This window comes from Trichomycterus rosablanca, chromosome 19, assembly GCF_030014385.1.
Source record: "Trichomycterus rosablanca isolate fTriRos1 chromosome 19, fTriRos1.hap1, whole genome shotgun sequence".
Classification (NCBI taxonomy): Eukaryota; Metazoa; Chordata; class Actinopteri; order Siluriformes; family Trichomycteridae; genus Trichomycterus; species Trichomycterus rosablanca.
Window position 1 is genome coordinate 12,977,160 of NC_086006.1, and position 22,051 is coordinate 12,999,210.

Here is a 22,051-nt window from a genome sequence, read left to right on the forward strand (position 1 = left end):
TGGTGTGCAAATGAATCAATTATGCAATTTATTCATCTTCAGTTCAGCTTTAAAGATAAATTGGCGTGCAGGATGCAATACACAGTTTAGCAGGGATGCAATGAAACATTTGTAACATGTGGTTGTATCCAGTACTATTCCATACTTCCATACTGTATACTATTCCATACTTAACAAATTCAGGCATCTTTACGTTTTTTTTTTATTGTGGTTGTCTGACTGTTTCAGTGTATTATACCTTCCCATAATAAATTTAACAATATTTTGTTTTCTGTTACATTGTTGCACAGTTTGTGCACCACATTAATATTATTAACTTATTAACTGTATGTTTCAAAACATACATTTAAGCAAGTTAAACTTAGCTAACTCAGCTAACATGCATTCTTGCCATTTGCTTAAGTAATGCTAGCTAGCAACATTGGTGCTTCTTGACTGTGAGTCTTTTTAGCATGGTAGCAGTAAACTTTTAAGCAACCCCAAATTAGAAAAAAGTTGGGACAATATGAAAAATAAAAAAATAACACAGGGTACTTTGACTTTTACTTTTACATTTACTTTGACTTATTTCATTTCAGACAGGAACCCATTTCATGGTTTGTCTGGCAAGGGTGCAAACCTAAGCTGTGATCTCCAAGCCATTTCATGGCACTGTATCAAGAACATTCATCAATAGCTGATATAACAGCATGGGCAGGGGATTACATTGACAAACCTTCAGCAACAATTTCAAAAGCCAGGGTCTATCATGGAATGGGGTTGTGTCAGCAGTAATTTTCACCACTGAGATGGCAGCATTAATGCAGTAAAGTACATTAAGATTTTATAGCAACATATACTACTTTCAAGATGACATCTTTTTTAAGGGACATCTATGCATTTTTCAATAAGACAATAACAAACCACATGCTGCACACATTACAAAGTCATGGCTGCAAAGGAAGAGGTTACAGGTAATGGACTGCCCTGGCTACAGTCCTGATCTGTTCCAAATAGAGACTGTGAGGAGAATTTCGAGAGAAAAAAATGTGACCACAACCGTGTGCTATTGCACACCTTAAAATGTGTTTACACAGGAAGAATGGGACAAAATAACACCTGTAACACTTCATCACTTGATATGAAATGTTAAGAAGGAATAACAATGCTACAAAGTACATTTTCCATACTGTTTAAATTTTTTCTGATTTGTGCTTGTAGAAGTTGTCCTCTGAGTTTGTAAAGCTCTATGCACAGCAAGAAGATTTGCTTTTAGATCACCCTTAGTTTTTACCTATACATAATTAAGTGTAGTACAGCTGACCTTAATGTGTATATCTTGTTTCAACATAGTTATGCTGTAAAATTTATTAAACCCTTCCATTAGCCACCAATCTAGTCATCTCCAATTCTCTCACACTGGAATAAGGAGGGCTGAGACTATCACACCCCTTTCTTTCTTTTTCTTACTTAGGATGCAGAAGAATGTGATAAAGCAGGCAGTGTGGCCACGTGTCAGGCTGTGATCAGAGCAGTAATTGGTATCGGAATCGAGGAGGAGGACTGTAAACACACATGGATGGAGGATGCAGACAGCGTAAGTTTTACAGTCCTGTAAAATGTTTCCTTTCTAATTACATTTCTTATTGCACATTTGTCACACTTATTGGTTTCAGCTGAGTAAAGAAAAATATGATTTAATAGGAACTAAGTGCATAAATACAACACAACTGTCTTACACTTACACTTATCTGAAACAGTGCTAGGTTTTCGAACATGAACTGCTTGTTTCAGGTTTTGCTACAGCAGCTTAATTGGGCTTAGGTCAGGAATGGTAGGTGCTATTATGTCTGGTAGGTGATATGTCTGCACTAAAATAAATGTTGGATGAATTATTAACTAAATGTTTTTAAATGATTATTATATTAACTAAATGTTTTAAATGTTTGTAAGTATTAAGTATTCTTAATACATGAAAAGAATTTCGAAATAGCATAACTGATAAAAGAATAATTCAAGTAGATAACATCTAAACAACACTTTTGATTACATTTTCAAGTAATGTCATGTTTGCTCTTAAATGCATGCTTAAATCATGCTTAGAACTTGCTTAGAACAGTATACACTATGCCTTATTTTTATTATAGATACAACTCTTCTTATTGCTTTTATCTGCGTGTAACACACAGACGTGTGAGAGTGGTTGATAGATAATTATATAATGATGATTATATAATTATATAATGATGATTATATAATTCTTGAGAGAAAATAACTTGCATAGTGCACCAGAATAATGTTGTATTTTTTATTTACCAATGTAAATCTTATCCTTAAATCAAGACACAACTAGTAAATGCAAGGTAAATTATTAGTATTAACTAAATTATTAGAAATTATAATTCTTAATAATACAGCTGCACTTTGTTTAAATTAATTAAGCTGAGTAACTAATCAGCAAATTAACTAGACAACAAAATCTTAGGACTTATGTTTGCATTGTAGCATACGGAATTGAGGTAATTCTAGTTCCAGTATTTGCATAATGCAATTTTGGTTATCATAAAGAAGAACATATTATAGCTCAAGTGTGGACTAAGTGTGCTAGAATATATGAAATGACCTTAATGAATCTTAACATTAATTGGAAGACCTGATACATGGTACATGAATTTTCTAGTGCTTGATAGGGATAGGGTAAGTACTTGATAGGGATAGGGTAATATTGGGCATTTTTGTTCCTTAAATGTATTAAATTATGTTTTAGAAACAAGTGTGTTGTCTTTTTACTTTTTACTCTTTTTTGTAATATGTTATGTTTAATCATTTGAGTGTAATAAATATAAAAATAACAGGCAATCAAAAAGGGGCCAGTTACTCTTTCCACACAGCTGTGTGTTACAAGCATGAAGTCAGAAACTAGTGTATAATTACAAAAATAAACAAATATGATTAAATTAAAGATCTGCTATTTTTGTTAATTACAATAAATTACATGCAACAGAGTTTACAAAATTAATGGATTGTTCTTACTTGCTTTAATTGTTTTGGAATTGGGACTGTATTATGCCACATTTATAATAGAATTGAACAGTTGTACAATGATATTTTGTGCTTGTTTGTTTGTTCATTTCAGTGTGTGGCTCATGGTGCACTGGAGTGTGCTCGTGCTATCTACGCTCATGCGCTGCAAGTCTTTCCCAGCAAGAAGAGTGTGTGGCTGCGAGCAGCTTATTTTGAGAAGAGTCATGGCACACGGTGAGAAATAAAGCAGCTAACAATAAAAACAAAATTTATGATATTGTGTAATTTTAAATATATGGTTTATTCTGCAGTATTGCATGCACGGTTGCTTATCTACTACAGATGATGTTTAGTTCTTCTCTTTTTTTGTAAACTATTCAGTTTGGTCTTGCATGTCTTAATCAAGCACAGGTCATATTTACCACATATCAACAGCTAATCTCTCCTCTGTATTTGGCAAATTACTTATACTCCATTTTTACAATCACTTCCTAGCATTTAATCACATCCTAGCATTTGTCCTGGCATATATTATGGGTCATTAAGTTAATGATATCCATATAGATCTAGTAACTTCTAATTATATCCATTTATCTTGTTGCTGGCTGTCCTAATGAAAGGTATTTATTAGATTTTATGTAAATGATTAAACATGTGCGATGTCTGCTGTAAAAACTTAAATGGTTTTTTTTTCCTGCTTCTCTCTCTGCCTTTTACTCAGAGAGTCTTTGGAGGCACTTCTACAGAGAGCAGTAGCTCATTGTCCCAAGGCAGAGGTTCTGTGGCTGATGGGTGCAAAATCCAAGTGGCTGGCTGGAGATGTGCCTGCAGCTCGAAGCATTCTAGCACTGGCCTTCCAGGTAAAAACCCTCTATTTTTCCCCTCACATAGGAAGTGTAAGTGCTCTAATCTTGTGTGGTCTTGTCATGTCAATAATGGGGGACAAAAAATATACAACACAGTCACCAGGAAATGTAGTCAAAATTGATTATTACTATTTTAAGTAAATAAATAAAGTTAAATAAATAAGCATTGAGCTTATACTTTAAATATCAGCACAGCTTTTATGTCATGATTTAATTATTTTGTTCTTAATGCACAAAATATTTATTTACTCAACCTGTCCATTTTTGGTTGAAAGCACTTTTTTTTTAAATCGGTGTAGGCTGCAGAAAACAGAAACAGCCTAACTTGGCTTAATGTACTTACAATTTTAATTTGTATTTTCTGTAGTATAAACCATGGAAGGGTGTCTGACCATTTTTGTTTTAGGCTGTATTTTTAGATGCATGTCTAAGAAAGCAAATTGTAACATTTAATATAGAAATTAAAAAAAAAGTTCCACTTCTTTCTTAGCATTTCTGTTGTGGAGTCTTCTGGTTCTTTGCTAGAATATGTTTTAAATAAGGGCTTCTTTGTTTCAACTGCAAATGTCATTTTGATTTATAAAAATTTTTGAACATCGCCTTTCCTCACAACCACTTTAGCAACTCAGTTATTATTCAAAGCAGTGCATTTTAGTTTACTTATCTAAGCTCAAGATTGGTATTTTTTATTTCTGAACAGTGGTCTAAATTTACCTTCTGGTATGTTCAGTGACTGAGGTGGAATAAATATGTTTTTAATTTTTTACATTTTTGATAGCATTCCTTAATTCCCATATCTGCACTTAATTTAAACAACCTCTTGTTTCTCTTGTCTTAGGCCAACCCTAACAGTGAGGAAATCTGGCTGGCTGCTGTAAAGTTGGAGTCGGAGAATAATGAGTACGAGAGGGCTAGAAGGCTTCTGGCCAAAGCTCGAAGCAGCGCTCCAACTGCCAGAGTGAGTGGCCTAAAACACTGGCATTTAAGTAGTTACATAAAGTTATATAAAATAGATAACTATGGCCAACACACCAGACACATTGTACTAGGTTGTATGAGGTCTTGTTTTGGGTTTTATTTTTATCTATGGCAACTTTGTGTGGGTTATAATTCTATATGCAATTAAACAGTTTGAATATCTGACAGCTGACTTTTACATTCCAAAAATATAAGCTGTGTGTGTCATTTATTGAGTATTGTTTTCTAATTGTCTGACATAGAGCACTATTTCTTTGCTCTCTGTCTGTGTACAGGTTTTTATGAAGTCTGTGAAGTTAGAGTGGGTGCTTGGGAACATCTCAGCAGCCCAAGAACTTTGCTCTGAGGCACTGAAGCACTATGAGGACTTCCCCAAGCTCTGGATGATGAAGGGTCAGATTGAGGAACAGCCTGAGAACTTTGACAAGGCTCGAGAGGCCTACAGCCAAGGGGTAGGTGCTGGAATTAGGCATATTTATTGGCAATTTTAAATAGATTAGCTATTGTGTCCACAATGCATTTATGGAGATGTTAAACACGGCAACACATTCTTAAATTTTACTAGCTAAAAGCCATTGACCTTTTTTGCATATTTGTCACACTTACATGTTTGAGATCATTCAACTACTTTTAATATTAGAAAAGGATAATCACGGGATAAACACAGGATTTTTTAAATGATGATTTCATATATTGAAAGACAAAAAGTTTAATTGAATTTAATTGAATGATTTACCTGGCCCTTTGTGGAAAATGTTATTTCTCCCAGTTTTGCTAGCCACACCCAGGCATGATTACTGCTAGACCTGTTGAATCTAAACATCACTTAAGTAAAACCATTTTGGTAATGTGAAGTAATCTAGAAGGTTTAAAATAGCAGCATATGATGCCACATTCTAAAAAGATTTAGATACAGATGTAAAAAAAGTTATAGAAATCTACTAGTCTGGAAAAGCTTACAAAGCCATTGTTAAGGCTCTGGGACTCCATCAAACCACTGAGAGCCATTATCCACAGATGGAAAAAAACAGTGATTAATCTTCCCAGTGGCCAGCCTATCAAAATTTCAACGAGAATGCACTGATAGCTCATCCACGAGGTCATTAAACCGAGACGAACACATAAATAACTGTAGGCCTCGCTTGCCTCGGCTGCATGAGAAAGACACATGAGAGAGTTGCAAGGCACAAACTGCTGCTGATTTTGCATATTCTTAAAACATGTTGATGAAGCTCAGAACTTTTGGGATATTATTCTGTGGACAGATGAGTTAAATATGGAACTTTTCGGAAGACATGGGTCCAGTTACAACTGCGTAAAGCTAACATGACATTCCACCATTACGAACAGTCAAACGTGGTGGTATCGTGATGTTCTGGGGTGCTTTGTAGACAATTCTGCAAAGACGACTAGGTTAAAAAGACTTTTTGCAAGTTATGGCAAACTATTATAGTTGTTATTGCCAAGAGTGGCACAAGCAGTTATTAGGTTTGGCAGGCATGCTATCTTTATCTTATATTAAAATTAGTTGGAAGATCTCAAATGTGATAAATTACTAAAAATAAAAAAAATCTGGTGAGGGGCAAATAGTTTTTCTCAAGATTATGTCTCTTGGCCAGCATTCTCACTACAACGAACAATAAGCTTCTATTGCCAAGTTACAAAAAGCATCCGAGACATATTGGTAGCACACTTTAAGCTTTCTTTACCATGTTCTTTTTATCATTATCATGAGCTGTGTTGTCAGTTAATATCACACTTTTGATGTATCTGACATCTAGCTGTGTGTGTATTATGTAGCTTAAGAAGTGTCCTCACTCTATGCCTTTGTGGCTACTACTCTCGCGTCTGGAGGAAAGAGCGGGCCAGCTGACACGTGCCCGTGCCATTCTAGAGAAATCACGTCTCAAAAACCCACAGACCCCAGAACTTTGGTAAGACTTTAGTCACACTTTAGTTTATTTTCATGGCCATGTAAAACTATACTTTTTATGCCAATTTGTGTGTGAAATAACCCCAAAATGCTTAGATATAAGCATTTTGCCAGGTTCCTAACATATGGAGTCATGGAATACCACAGCAGTAAAAAGAAAATGCACAGAAAGGAAGCTAAAAACATTAATATTTTGGTGGTAAATTTGCATTATTCAATTCTGTGAAAAGTAACTTCTTAAGAAAATGTAAATTTTATAAACTTTTACAGCTAATCTTCTACACTTTAACATTATGCATAAGGGGGCTTGTATTTTGTTCAGTACAAGACTGGGTGCATATTGCCACTTACCACAGTGTTTAAGCCCTTCACATGATGCACTGCTGGGTAATATTTTATCATGGGTAACATAGGTCCCCAGCCTCCTTATGCTGCTTGTAAGAGGCAAGCGAATGAGGCAAAGCGAAGGTGGCACCAGTGTCTGCGGAGACAAGGATCCTGGTGCTGCGTGGAGTGGTAGTTGTGGCTAACATTTCCCCAACCCAGCACTTTGGCCCCAACTTGGCATAGATGGTAGGTTAGAGAGGCAGACTCCAATCAGTTGGTCAGGACTGGTCAACAGCTGGTTCAAAGGGCTGGTCAGGACATGCCCTAAATTGTATCTCCTATGAGATCCCTAGAAGGCGCTGGCCGAGGGTCAGTCAAACGGCAAGAACGTCTGGTGTGTTGGGTATATTATTCTTATGGCCCAGATTGGGGCTCCGGGGTGGGTGGGGAGTAGGGGTGTGCTATATCGTATCGTTCACGATAATAACGGTATAATTTTACAAACGATACAAAAAGTACCATATCGTAATAATAGCGATATTCTGCGTACTTTACGTAATGACGTCACACAGCTACGCAAATGATGTACGTTCGTTACGTGGGTCATTTGGGTACAGTAACGAGTATGGCGGAACGCGGCTCTGCGGTGGAGGAGCTTGTTCCAAAAACTCCATGTCCACCATAAATTAATCTTTGGCAACCCAAACCCCAACCACCGATTGCCGGCAGCTTTTTTGCGGAAGTATTTCTGCACGCAGGTTTACACAGGGACGCAATTCAACAGAGCACCTCCACCAAACAGTGCAGGAATACTCTCAACATTAATGTCAACCACCAACACAGATGTAGTACTACTATTACTTAGTACTAATACTACTACTGTACTTAGTAGTAATTGTGGCGCGCTACGAGTAAAGGCCCACCGGGCTCTGCGTGTTCCAGTGTTGCCAGGTTGGGTGGTTATGCGCCAAACAATTTAATAGCAGTTAAATAACACTTCTATTTTAAAGAAAATATTCAGTTTTAAAAAGCTCCAGCATTGTAGAAGGTTATTAAAAGTAAAGTAAATTTTCAATGCTGATTTGGCTTAAGTGTTGGTCAGTCTGTATCATATTGTTGAAAGAAAATTATTTTTCCATGCATTCACACTGGCATGTTCTGGGGTTCAATTGAGTGTCATCATTACACACAAGTTGGCAGCCAAATGATAAAATATTGCAAAGGAATATCTTTGAAATTTTTTCTCATAATGTTAAGGTTGCTATTTATATATATATATATATATATATATATATATATATATATATATATATATATATACAGTGGGGGAAATAAGTATTTGATCCCCTGCTGATTTTGTAAGTTTACCCCCTTACAAAGACTTGAACAGTCTATAATTTTTATGGAAGGTTTATTTTAACAGAGAGAGACAGAATATCAACAAAAAATCCAGAAATTTTTTTTAATTTGTATTTAATTAAGGGAAATAAGTATTTGATCCCCTACCAACCAGCAAGAATTCTGACCCCCACAGACCGGTTATGTGCCCATGAGGCACACAAATTAGTCCTGTCCCTGTATAAAAGACTCCTGTCACAGAATCAGTTTCTTCCGTTCAAATCTCTCGACCACCATGGGCAAGACCAAAGAGCTATCAAAGGACGTCAGGGACAAGATTGTAGACCTGCACAAGGCTGGAATGGGCTACAAGACCATCAGCAAGAAGCTTGGTGAGAAAGAGACCACTGTTGGTGCGATAATTCGAAAATGGAAGAAATACAAGATCACAGTCAATCACCCTCACTCTGGAGCTCCATGCAATATCTCACCTGGTGGGGTAAGAATGATTCTGAGAAAGGTGAGGTCAGCCCAGAATTACACGGGAGGAGCTTGTCAATGATCTCAAGGGAGCTGGGAGCACAGTCACCAAAAAAACCATTAGTAACACACTTCGCTGTAATGGATTGAGATCCTGCAGTGCCCGCAAAGTCCCTCTGCTCAAGAAGGCTCATGTACAGGCTAGGGCTGGGCGATTTTCACGATTAATTCGGTTAATCAGAATGAACGTTTTCACCCAATGTTAGAATGTGACAATCGCGATTGTTTACATACTTTATATTTTTACTAAAATACCAACATGACACGAGGCAGAAACTGACCAGACGCTCGCGGAATATAAATCAGGGAAAGTTTAATATAAAAAGGCAAAAACAGTGTACAAAACCAGGTCAGAGTCCAAAACCAGAGGATAAACTAAAACAGTAAACGGAAGACAACAAGGGTTATACACGGTAACGGTTAGATTCAGAAATAAGGAGCGTAAACACGATCGGTAAAACGAGACACAAACAGAAGAGTTTAATTAAGATTCACTGAATCGAACACCGCTGAACTGAATCAAAACTCTGGCGCCGATGAGCGCGATCAGGATTGGCTGACCGGGGACATGTGACGGTCCGTGGAAACATGGGAGTTGTAGTCTATATAGTTAGAAGCAGAACGTGCCCCCTCCATCCACCCCCCAATCACAAGAGGACAAAATCAAAGCTGAGCTGAGTGATTACTTCACCCCCCCTCCCCCAGTATAGATACTGATACAGACTCACTCAGTGGTGGAAACAGCACAGCACAGACTCGTGTTTCTTTTAAGAAACCTGTAAAGAACTTTTTTTTAGTCCTTTTCCTAATGTAAGGTTTTGCTGCACATTATTTAAAAAAAAAAAAAAAGAGTTGTTTGTGAGCTATTCTTATAAAGCATATAGATAATTCAGATTTCCATTTTGTTTTTAATTATTGTGATCGTTATTGTTATAAATTTTTAGATCCTTAAAAGGATAATTATAGGTGGTGGTGGTACTATTTTTGCACTTCTGCAGTCATTTTAATTTACAATGCAAAAAAAAGGAATCTGAGTCTTATTTCAATTGCATTATACAAGAACAAAAAAAATCGAAATCGTAATCGACAATCGGTTATAATTTTAAAATAATCGAGATTTTTTTTGGGGCAAAATCGCCCAGCCCTAGTACAGGCCTGTCTGAAGTTTGCCAATGAACACCTGAATGATTCAGAGAAAGCTTGGGAGAATGTGATATGGTCAGATGAGACCAAAATTGAGCTCTTTGGCATCAACTCCACTCGCCGTGTTTGGAGGCAAAGAAATGCCCGGTGGGGATGGTGTTCTTGGGGTCATATCCAGCATTTCTCTGCTCCCAGCTCCCTTGAGATCATTGACAAGCTCCTCCCATGTAATTCTGGACTGACCTCACCTTTCTCAGAATCATTCTTACCCCACGAGGTGAGATCTTGCATGCAGCTCCAGAGTGAGGGTGATTGACTGTGATCTTGTATTTCTTCCGTTTTCGAATTATCGCACCAACAGTGGTCTCTTTCTCACCAAGCTTCTTGCTGATGGTCTTGTAGCCCATTCCAGCCTTGTGCAGGTCTACAATCTTGTCCCTGACGTCCTTTGATAGCTCTTTGGTCTTGCCCATGGTGGTCGAGAGATTTGAACGGAAGAAACTGATTCTGTGACAGGAGAAAAAAAGCTTATTATTATTATGCGGGTCTTCGTGATGTAATTCTACATGGCACTCACTGCCTGTATAGGTAAATAAATGAGTGACCACATAAGAAAAAGGTATTAGATTCTGTGCCACCCCTGTGTGAGCAATGGTCTCAGTCTGGCCACCCCTATGGAAATTGTCTGACTTCGCTACTACATTGTTACATAATTTTTACTGGAAAGACAAAATAAAGAAAAGTGTGTGTAATTCTTACATACTTCTTACATTTTTTACGTGTTAACTTATATTAATTCTAAATAAAATCTGAACATTATTTTTTTTGCAATAGTGTTTTCTCGAAATAAATAAAATATTTTTCAGTGTTTTGTTATATCGCCAAAAATATCGTTATCGCAAAAATAACCTGAAATATCGTGATATTATTTTAGGGCCATATCGCCCACCCCTAGTGGGGAGTAAGGATAATGAAATGAAAACCATACAATTATGAATACCAAACGTACCCCAAAACGCAAACTCTTAAATTACAAGAACGAATCCCAACTGACGACTAGCCTGAAACCTTAAGGACCAATAGACAACTGGCCCAGATACATGGTGATGGAATTCATCCAAACTGACATGATACAAACCAATCTGTCACCATTTGCAGTACAAAAAAGTAACAGATGCAAAGAAGCTTCGATCAGGTCAAAACCTGATAAAGTGCCTCAAGAAAGTACAGGCAAACTAATTTAATTCTTTAAAACTCTTTAATTGACAGACATTTTAAAGTCTAGGCCAACAACACATTCTCCTAATACCACATCCAAGAGTCAGGAGTCCCACAAGGATGTATTTTATTGGCCCAACTGTGCACCTTCTATCAGTCTGTGGTGGCCAGTGCCCTTTTCTTTGGAGTGGTGTGCTGCGGCGAGGGTTCTCGCACAACAGACAAAAACAGAATCAATAATCTTATCAAAAGGTTAGCTTATAATTGGGTCTGGACAGGACTCAATTCATCTATCTATCTGTCTGTCTGTCTGTCACTTCTGCCAGAACAGAAATCTACATACAGATCCTGAACTGTCTTTAGATGGAGAGCCCATAAAAATAGCAGAAACTACCCAATACTTGGACCTTACACTAGACCAAAGATTCATCTTCATTTTTCATATTAAATCACAGAGAGAGAAATTTTTCACAAAATTTAAAATACTAAAAGTATTAGTCAATACTAAATGGGGAGCAGATCTTACCATACTGTTGTGCCTTGACAGTACGTTGATCAGAACAAAACTGAATTATGATATACAATACAATAAAATGTAAACTGTAAAGTACAATGGCAGGTCCCTGCCTGTATTTGGGCACAGAAATGAACAAGAATTACTACCTGTAGGTTTTACGTCATTAACATATCCCTTGCTGGTAAATAAGGTACGCTTGGGGATCGAAAATCGGCTCTCTATCGCTATGTGGGAACTGTTCGGCAGCTTGTTCCAAGTGGCTCGCCAAGCACTCACAGACTCAAAAAAAAAAATCTACCATGTTTAATATCTGGACCTGTCGGCGAGTCAAAATCCTGTAGTGTGAAAAGCATTGCGAGCAGGTTGCGAGTGGCAGCGAGTGCTATGTTGAACTACAGCCAATGAGAATGCAAGATATGGGATATAGTTTATATCAGAATACATCTGCACACACACAAGCTTTACAGTATTTGTGATCTTATCATCTACGACAAACCATAATACGAACGCTGCATTGCAAAAAATATTTATTAACCTTCAACTTACTACAGAACAGACAATCCCTGCTGTCGCATAGCCCAATCCACTCAGATTCATTTATTTTTCCTACTTGTTTTTACGCTGCACGTCAGCGCACGAACAACTCTGATCACTTGCTTATTCCTAACATGCATTTTTGGATGTGGTATCATTAAACCCCTTGTCACTCACATGTGTTTTTGTGACAAAACGTAGTTTGGGAGACCAGACATGGTATGAGATTCCTCCTGATGGTAGATCGTGTAGTGTGTGACCCCCTGTCGCCGATCAGTCGTGTATTGTGAAATACACAACAATTTAAAAGACCCCCGATTACAAGAGATCCAGTTGTGTATTGTGAACCGTACAGCGATCTGAACAACTTGAAAGTCGTGTAGTGTAAACTTAGCATTAGTGATTCAGTGTGTTTTGAAATGGGGAGGGGTACATTTAATGTGTATAGACAGAGTCTGACAGAGCTTTAGAGCCGAAAAGGCACAAACGTATTGAATAATGACATCATAAGGAACATATAATTCATTTTTATATTTTATTTCATTAAATCTTCGCCACTTAGTTCATTTTTTCTCTACAGTTGCCTGACTTATTAGTTATTAATAATTAGTGTGTGTGTGTGTGTGTGTGTGTGTTTTAAACGTTCTTAAATGGTAACCTGTGTATCCTAGGCATACTCGATATAACGAATATGGTCATTTTCAATATCGTGGAAAAATATTTGCATTAAACCGCCAAGCCCTAATTACAGGTGCTTAATGTATGCATCAGTGCGAAAATCCTACCTCAAAAGTCTATACAAGGTCCACCATCTAGGCATCAGAACAGCCCTAGTAGTATACCGCACCTCTCCCATCCCCATCACAAGAGCCCTTGCATGAACTCAGAAGGCAAGCATTTAGCATTAGCAATCCAACCATTTGTGATCAGAATCAAACCATACATAGACAACCTAAAACCATGTCCAAACATAATAGCCCAGAACCTTACCAATACCATACATCACTTGCAAATCAGAAAACCTAACATCATCTTTGACATTGCAGACAAGAGGAAAGGAACCACACACCCAAAAGTATATCCAACAATTTTCTCAAAGTCAGACAAAAATACCCACATCATTCACTATCTCACAGACCGATCCAAAAACACAGAACAGGTAACAGCAGCTGTAATTACAAACAGATACTTGAACAAAGCAAAATACCCCAGCCCAGTACCAACTACACTGCAGAAACCCATGCCATACTTATGGCATTAAAATATGCAGAGGAAAACCAAGAACACAAAATCATAATATGCACAGATTCACAATCATGCCTTAAAGCACTTGAATCAAACCATCTTATCATTAATAACATACAAAGGACAATCAACAATCTAACATCTGGAATATGACAAAAGTTATGCTGGGTACCAGGACACAGCGGTATAGCAGGAAATGAAAAAGCGGATCAACTAGCCAGAAAAGAAAAACAAGACAAAATACAACAAACTTTAAAATCCCCGCAACAGATATAAAACCACTAATAAATATGTACATCAAGGAGAATGGCAGACTGAGTAGAACACACAGATCACAAAAAACTCTGTGTTACACCCTTACATCAATATTAAACCAAGGGCACACCAAGGACAACGCAAGATGCCGATTTGGCCACACCAGGATAATCCACCAACATCTAATAGAAGGAGAAAGCCCACAAACTTATGAAATCTGCAAAACACTCATCTTGATAAAGCACATCCTGATAAAATGCCCCAAATACACCAATCGAAGGAAACTTCACATGCCTGGAACCATAAAGAAAATTCTTACAAAAGAAAACACAAGAACACTTTTAACCTACCTTACAGCCATAAAAATATAAAATGGCCCCAAAATTTAAAGACAAGAGAAAATTAGCAGACAAACATAATACTCATCATTAGGGCTGGCTCAAGACCACTTTTTTATGTCCGATACCAATACTGCAAATTGAGGATCTGCCGATGCCGATACCAATCCGATACAGTAATTTCTCCTCTCAAACAACTAAGCAGTAATAATACGTCTCAATGCACCATGGTTAAACTATCTATCTAAATAACAATGCTCAGACTGTGAAACAAATATTCTAAAGGAATAAATACAGAACCTACATCACACTTATGCAAAACTGCTGTTTTTATTTGAACTTTTACACACACAAAATTTAGCAGTGTTTTTGTCTTGTTTAACAAAAATGTCCACAATTGGAAGACGTGGATGTCAATCAAATGCGATGGACCAATTAGAATTGACGCAGAGTTGAGATTTTCCATTTAAGTTCTGTCACGTTTTTAGATTATTAAAAACCAAAGCGTGCTTAAAAAAAACTGCATTTTACTGGATTGTGAAGAGGAAAATGGGAAACGGTGTAGTTTGTTTTATTTCATAACACTAATGGATTAATTGTTGTCTCCAAGCCGGGACAAGATAGGTTCTTTATCTCAGGTGAGCGATTTATCATTTATAAAGCGATTTTTATTGTGTTTAAACAGTGTTTTTAGATGTGGCAGTAGGAGATGATTTTTTTCAAAATGCTAAAAGTTTACATAGATCACTGTGTTTTAATTTCTAAATGGCTGTTGCAGATGAGTTGTAGATCAGTGGCACATGTTAATGATGTCATCAAGCGTGAGTGGCAATAAACGGCGCTCTGTTGGAACGTATTTTTGTGTGTTATTTGTTTTACACACAAACAATGACCTTATTTACATTAAGTGTTATTTACATTAAGCAACAGTATCGGATCAGATTACATGTTTTTTTTTCCTTCCAATATCCGATCCAGTGATTTGGGACAATATTGGACCGATACCTATACCGAGTATCGGATCGGTGCCAGCCCTACTCATCATCATAAAATGACACAAAAGTATGTGTTAACCATGGTATTAAAACCCAAATAAATAAAATTAAATAAATAAAAATTAAATGCAAACCAAAAATGCAATCACAATGCAGTTGGTCTAAGTGGCACTACTTCACGTCATAGAAAAAAGCCAGCCAAAAGCTCACAGCCAGCACAATTTTTTTTTTTTTTTTGTGTCATGCATGTCTTCCCCTAATCTAGGTTGGAGTCAGTCCGGCTGGAATACAGGGCAGGCCTGAAAAATATTGCCAACACCCTCATGGCTAAAGCCTTACAGGAGTGCCCCAGCTCTGGTATGTTGTAAATCTTTTTCTCTGAAGTATTTAACCCATCTTTATTCATTTCAAAAAGCACATTGCTTACTCTGTTACAGGTATTCTTTGGGCTGAGGCTGTATTCTTGGAGGCTAGACCACAAAGAAAAACCAAGAGTGTCGATGCACTGAAGAAATGTGAGCATGACCCCCATGTTCTACTGGCTGTTGCAAAGTAAGACTATATAGTAAGAATTACACAATCACCTTTATATAGCATATTGGATCTAAAAATCAGAACCTGCAAAGTAAGACAGTTGCAATGAGAAATATTTAACTTCTTCACCTTAAAATATTATGGTAATGTGTATAGAACTGAAAGAAAACAAAAAGGCTCATTAAACATAAAGTATATTTATTGATACATACAAAGTTGTAAATTTTTTAGTTTGAATGAAATTTATCTAGTTCTCTTGACAAATGTCCATGTGCATTGTTATTTAACCTCCATCCTCAGTTCTTGTTGGAACATTCTTTTGCCTTGATAAACTATACTAGACAATAACTCTGAGTGAGTTATGAGTGATAAGGAAGTGCTAGGTCATGAGTTTGAACCCCAGGTGGGACGGTCCGGGTCCTTTCTGTGTGGAGTTTGCATGTTCTCCCCGTGTCCAAAGACATGCAAGTGAGGTGAATTAGAGATACAAAATTGTCCATGACTGTGTTTGACGTTAAAACTTGTGAACTGATTAACCTTGGGTGTAACGAGTGGTTACATTCATGACAGAAACGGTAGTTAAAGTGTAAAACATGACGTTAAAATCCTAATAAACTAACAAACATAAGGAAGTGCTAATAAGCTTCTTTCCTGTGAAATTTCTGCCCTTTCCTTATGGGCAAAAGCTCAGTGAGGTTTGATTGCTTTTGTGCTGCAACTGCATTCTTTAAAGTCCTTCTTTAAATATTTATGAGATTTAAATCTGAAGACTGAGAAGGCCACTTCAGGATATTCCAGAACTGGTTCCTTAACCAAGCATAGATTGGCTTGGAAGTGTGCTTGGTATCATTGTCTTGTTAAAAAGTCCACTTATCAACAAGGTTCAGTTTCTCCAAAAGGCATAACATTACTCCTCAAAATGCTTTGGTGTTTCTGTGAATCCATGATGCCAGCCACACGACCAAACAGTTCCTGTTTTTCACTCCTTAGAACTGTCACAGAAGTTCATCAGGTCATCTTGCTGTAAAACAAGGTTTTTTTGTTGCCCCTATGACATTACTAGGGCCTTAATTTTGTTTTTCTTTTCATGACCAGGCAGGTTTGCTTCTGCTGTACCATAAATGTTAAGCTTTTGGACAATGCTCTCAATTGTGCCTCATGGAATGTTTAAGGTTTTGAAACTTTCTTATACACATTTTCCTCGTTTTTGTGATAGCTCCTTTGTTTTTCTCAATGATTGCAACACCCCTTGAACAAATAAATTATAAATTCTTATTGTCTTTGGGGGGTTGAATATTTTCCATTGCAACTGGAAGTACATGGTGACTTGTACATTTTGCTGTGTTGGGTTTTTGCCACATGGCATCTGAATCTTACAAGAGTTTTTTTAGAAGAGGCTTCTTTCCTGCCACACTGCCATATAATACATCATGTGTAGGCTTGTAAGTTTGTCACCTGCACAGACTAATCTTAGCCATCAAGACTTCACAGTTACCAATGGCTTCATGGTATCCTTTCTGATTATGTTTGTGATCGATTTGGAGAGATGGTTCTCTCATAAAGTACATTTCATTATTTGTGTATGTTAAGTTTTGTCCTGGCCAAAAGACAAACTATGGATTTTTAGCAGTTGGGCTCCCTCTCAAAAAGTACAAATCCTGTTTGTTTGAAGCATTTAAGGGGGAATTCCCCCCAACTTATTGTGTTAAATGGCCAAATGTTTAAATGGTCAGTGGGTTTGATCCATAGGTTATTCTGGAGTGAGAGAAAGATAACCAAAGCAAGAGAGTGGTTCCTGCGCACAGTGAAGATTGAACCAGATCTAGGAGATGCATGGGCACTCTTTTATAAATTTGAGCTACAACATGGCACAGAGGTAGGTGAAGTTATAGTCCTACCAGAGTTTAATTCATGTCTATTGTTTTTATAGCATAGTTTAAAACTATGTGGTTTATTAATGAACAGGAGTTTTAGCTTGCTGCCACTCAGACACTGTCCCACCTTATTTTGAGGACACTAATTGTTACAGTTTGTAAGATAATTTTTTGCCCAATCTTGCTAGTACATGACTGGTGTGTAAACCACACAGCGATCTGAACACCTTAAAAGTCGTGTAATGTGAATTTAGCATACGACTGAGTGCTTGAATCCTCCTTTTATATTCTATTATGATATGTGGAAGTGTTTCTTACTTTTATTTCATTGCGGACAGTATGACCCCAATATATTTTTTGTTTTGGCTTGTCAACTCCATTTCATTTGTTAATATACACCCATTCCTGCATTTAAGGCCTGCAACACATTCCGAAAAAGTTGGGATGGGGCAATTAGGAGCTAGTAATGAGATAAAAACAAACAAAAAAATTTTTTGAACAGGTGTATCGACAGGTAATTGTAATCATGATTTGGTAAAAAAGCAGTATCCACGAAAGCTGAGGTTTTAATAAACAAAGAAAGGTTGAGAATCTCAAACTTTTTGTCAAGCACTTCAGTATGGAGTTGCATTCAGAAATGCCACTTAAAACTTTACTGTGCAAAAAAGAAGCTCTGTTTTAAGCATGTCCACAGACGTTGTTGTTTTGTGGTAAGGTGAACCAGTATTCCAAATATTTTTTGAAAGAAATAGGGACCATGTGCTCCAGACTAAAGACTGAGAGGACTATCCAGACTGTTATCAGCAACAATTCCAAAAGCCAGGATCTGTCATGGTATGTGGCTGTGTAAGTGTAAGTGCAAAGGTATTTTATTCTTCTTCAAAGACTATGATTAGTAGCACAAACTTTTGCTTCTTAGAACCTGGCATCCTTGTTTCCCTTCACTTGTACTGTATACTAGTGAAGGACATCATGAATGCAGAAGAGGTGATTGTTGTCCAGCTATACCATGAAAGTGCTATACAGACTGTTTAATACTAATTAAAACTCTACAGAATAGTTCTTGCTGCTCATAAGAGACAAATGTGGCACTTTTTGCTGTAAAATGCAAGTCTTTTCTTTTTAAAATCGACAGTTAAAAAAAGATCCAAGACAAATCACAGATTCTTTTTATTGAATTTTATCAAACAATCCCAACTTTACTGAAAATATGGTTTGTAAATTAGACCTACATTTAATCCCTTTTGGGAACAATGGGGTGATCTCTGCAGAAGCAACCACTTCCTGATGAACACAAGAGCAAAAGAAAGCAGTAACTTCAACACGCACCCGACAATAAAGTTGACCAAAAGATATGCACAGACCCAGAGGATCAAGAACTTTTTGGCACAGACATTTTAATGGAAATTCATCAAGCCAAATCTGCAGTTTAAACTTCCAAGAGTTCAGGATAAAAGAAGGAAAGAAAGAAAAAACTTCCAACCATAAAATAGGGAGCCTTACTGCTAGGATAAATGGTACTTTCCGTCTTTGGTCCACCACACTTGGCATTTATTTCTTTTCAAAAATATCTAAAATACTGAGCCGTCTGACCACAATACACATTTTTTAAACATTTCAATAATTTTGTTATGCATTTGTTAACAAACTGAAATCTGAGATCTGTCCATTTTTGCTCCTCAAGACTTTTCATGGATACTGCTTTTGTTCCAAATCATGATTACAATACAAACCTGATCACCTGTTTGAAATAACATTATTTAGTTACCAACCAAACTGAAGTCATCAAATGAAGGGTTTCCACATTTTTAACACCATTTAAGCATAAGCGCATAAACATAAAAAAAAAAAGACATAGAGCAGTATGTTAATGTTTGCCTGTTCTGCTTAAAGAAAGGATACAGTTCTTTTATATTTTTATTCAGTTATTTTTATTTTATTTTTTTTGGTCTGTAAAAAGTATTCCTAAAGAGTTTTAAGTCTTTTTTGAGGTTTTCTGTTGGTAAGTAAAATCAAAGCTACATTGCAAGACTATGTTAAAAGTATTCTGATGATGTAGTTTTCTGCTAATGGAATTTGTATAGTGGCATATTGGTTTAATGTTGTGTCAGTGTATGACTGAGATGCACACAGTTTACCATCACAAAGATGGCTGTTGTAATGTTATACAAAATAAACAAGTAAAAACAACATGCTTGTTAAAATCTAATCTGTACTATATTTAGTGAATAATAACACTGAACTCCCATATCACTCTTGTGGAAAAAGTACTTGCCCTATATGTTACTCAGTCAGTTATCTAAATTTAAATCATAAGCTTGGCTGTTCACTAAGGTATTTAATTTAATGCAGTCCTATAAAATACAAACCCAGTTTCCAGGAAAGTTGGGACATTTTGTAGAGGGCAATATAAAACACGAATTACTCCCACAGAACCCCCACCACCACCCCACACAAGCAGTTTTAACATCGGGTTTCAGTTGTGATAAAGTTGGAAGATAATGTTTAATGCCCTTTCTCAGTTTAAATTTTCATTAAATGTTTTAACCTAAAGAAAAGGAACGAACATTTCAACCTTACAAAATGTTTGGAAACCTTTGTTTCTTCCTTTCCAGGAGCAACAGGAAGAAGTGAAGAAGTGCTGTGAGAATGCTGAACCACGCCATGGAGAGCTTTGGTGCACTGAATCCAAGCACATCCTTAACTGGCAGAAAAAGATTGGCGAGATCCTGGTCTTAGTGGCTGCCAAAATTAAAAACACATTTTGAAGTTTACTAATAAATTTAACATGTACCCTGTACCTGTGTAGTTTTCTGTTCGCTAATGTGTGCTGTTTTTAAACTAACCTTTACACAATGAAAATTTTTGAAAATATTAAATGTTTTCCCCATTATTGTGTTTTTTTCTGTTATAGACCAGTAACAGCTCATCAAATGCACACCAGGTGCAACTGTAAATTACTTGTGATCAGTAATGAGTTTGCCAGTTTATATTTAGTCATTAAGTTTATTTGTGAATTTCCAGCAAACTGCAAAAGGAAATACATGCAATATAGCCCTAATGTCATTGTATTAGTTACAGCTTAATGCAGTTGGCATTGTTAAAAAACTGGCAATTTAGTTAGGTGAAAACTTTGATTTGAAACATTAAGGCATGTCAACTTTTTTCTAGCACAAAGCACTATTGTTTTTGTAAGGATTTTTCTCTGGTCATACTTTTTTTTTTTATATATATATATAAAATGTGCCACAAGAGTATACTCTTGTAACTAATACACAATTTGGCAATATATCTATGTGAATTACTGTATAGTATGTCAAATAAATTGTCAAAAAATTTTTTTTTTTTTTACTTGTTATTTTTTACCTGTTGTGATCAAGGACAATGTGTTTAGTACCACCATCTGGGTAATCACACTTTGTGTACAGGGCCACTCCTGATCTAAAGGTATATTGAACACTACAAAAGCATAAGCTAAGTTTTTGCATAAACAGCATACACTGCCAAGTTTTATTTTATGGCATGTTATTTTTTGCATTCTGTAGGCTTTATAATTTATATAGCAAAGAAAAATGTAGTGCTGTTTAATTGGTCCTGTGAATCTGAAAATATTACAGGTAAAATATTAATCTCCTTATATGTTTATCCTTATTAGGTTAATGCCTAGTTCACACTACACGATTTCTGCCCTGATTTTCACTCGTTGACAGGTTGCTGCTAGATGTACCAGCTCAAGGAAAATTGTCGTTTGCTCATGGCTTGGAAATCGGCTCTCGATCGCTGTGTGTGAACTGTTCAGCGACTCAATTCGAGTGGCTCACTGATCACTCGCCGACTCCAGAAAAATGTCTAGCATGCTAAATATCTTAACCTGTTAGTGACTGCAAATACTGTAGTGTAAAACGTGTTGCGATTAGGTTGTGTTTGGCATTGAGTGTGGTGTCGAACTACAGCCAATGAGAACGCAAGATACGTAGTCTGGGGAAGAGTTGTAAGTGTGTGGGGCAGGGGCATAATATAGTTGCTATCAGAATACTGATACACACACAAGCTTTACAGTATTTGTGACCTTATCGTCCACGCAAAACCATAATAGCAATGTTGCATTGCAAAAATATTCATTTACTTTCAACTTTATCTGCGGAACAGACAATCCCTGCTGACAGTGTAGCCCAATCCACTCCTTCACCCAGATTCTTTTTTTTTTTTCTACCTTGCTTTTTTAGACAGACAGATTAGTCTGTGATTCCTCTTGGTGATGGATCGTGTAGTGTGTGGAAACCCCCCCCACCCATATTTGTGTGGTGTGAACTGTACATTTATCTGACGGCTTTGAAAGTTGTGTAGTGTGAAGCATAATTCTGATGAATAGAAGACTGTTTAAACTCCTTTTGTCTTTGTCAGTGTTGCCAG

General features: G+C 36.7%; 1 protein-coding gene across 2 annotated transcripts in view; it reads left to right on the forward strand.

Annotated features, from left to right (window-relative positions):
- The window catches only part of prpf6 (PRP6 pre-mRNA processing factor 6 homolog (S. cerevisiae)), a 56,817-nt gene extending 36,381 nt beyond the window's left edge, over positions 1-20,436 (forward strand). The window contains exons 12-21 of one of the 2 annotated variants that reach the window (XM_063015724.1): positions 1,454-1,576; positions 3,116-3,237; positions 3,725-3,863; positions 4,708-4,827; positions 5,123-5,299; positions 6,648-6,781; positions 15,496-15,587; positions 15,668-15,782; positions 17,514-17,640; positions 20,254-20,436. In XM_063015724.1, coding sequence (XP_062871794.1) covers positions 1,454-1,576; positions 3,116-3,237; positions 3,725-3,863; positions 4,708-4,827; positions 5,123-5,299; positions 6,648-6,781; positions 15,496-15,587; positions 15,668-15,782; positions 17,514-17,640; positions 20,254-20,406 — 1,302 coding nt within the window. In that variant the 3' untranslated portion in view covers positions 20,407-20,436. Of the gene's footprint in view, positions 1-1,453; positions 1,577-3,115; positions 3,238-3,724; positions 3,864-4,707; positions 4,828-5,122; positions 5,300-6,647; positions 6,782-15,495; positions 15,588-15,667; positions 15,796-17,513; positions 17,641-20,253 lie in introns of those variants that run through there. The other variant, XM_063015725.1, reaches the window with a different exon arrangement.
- The last annotated feature ends 1,615 nt before the right edge of the window (positions 20,437-22,051 follow it).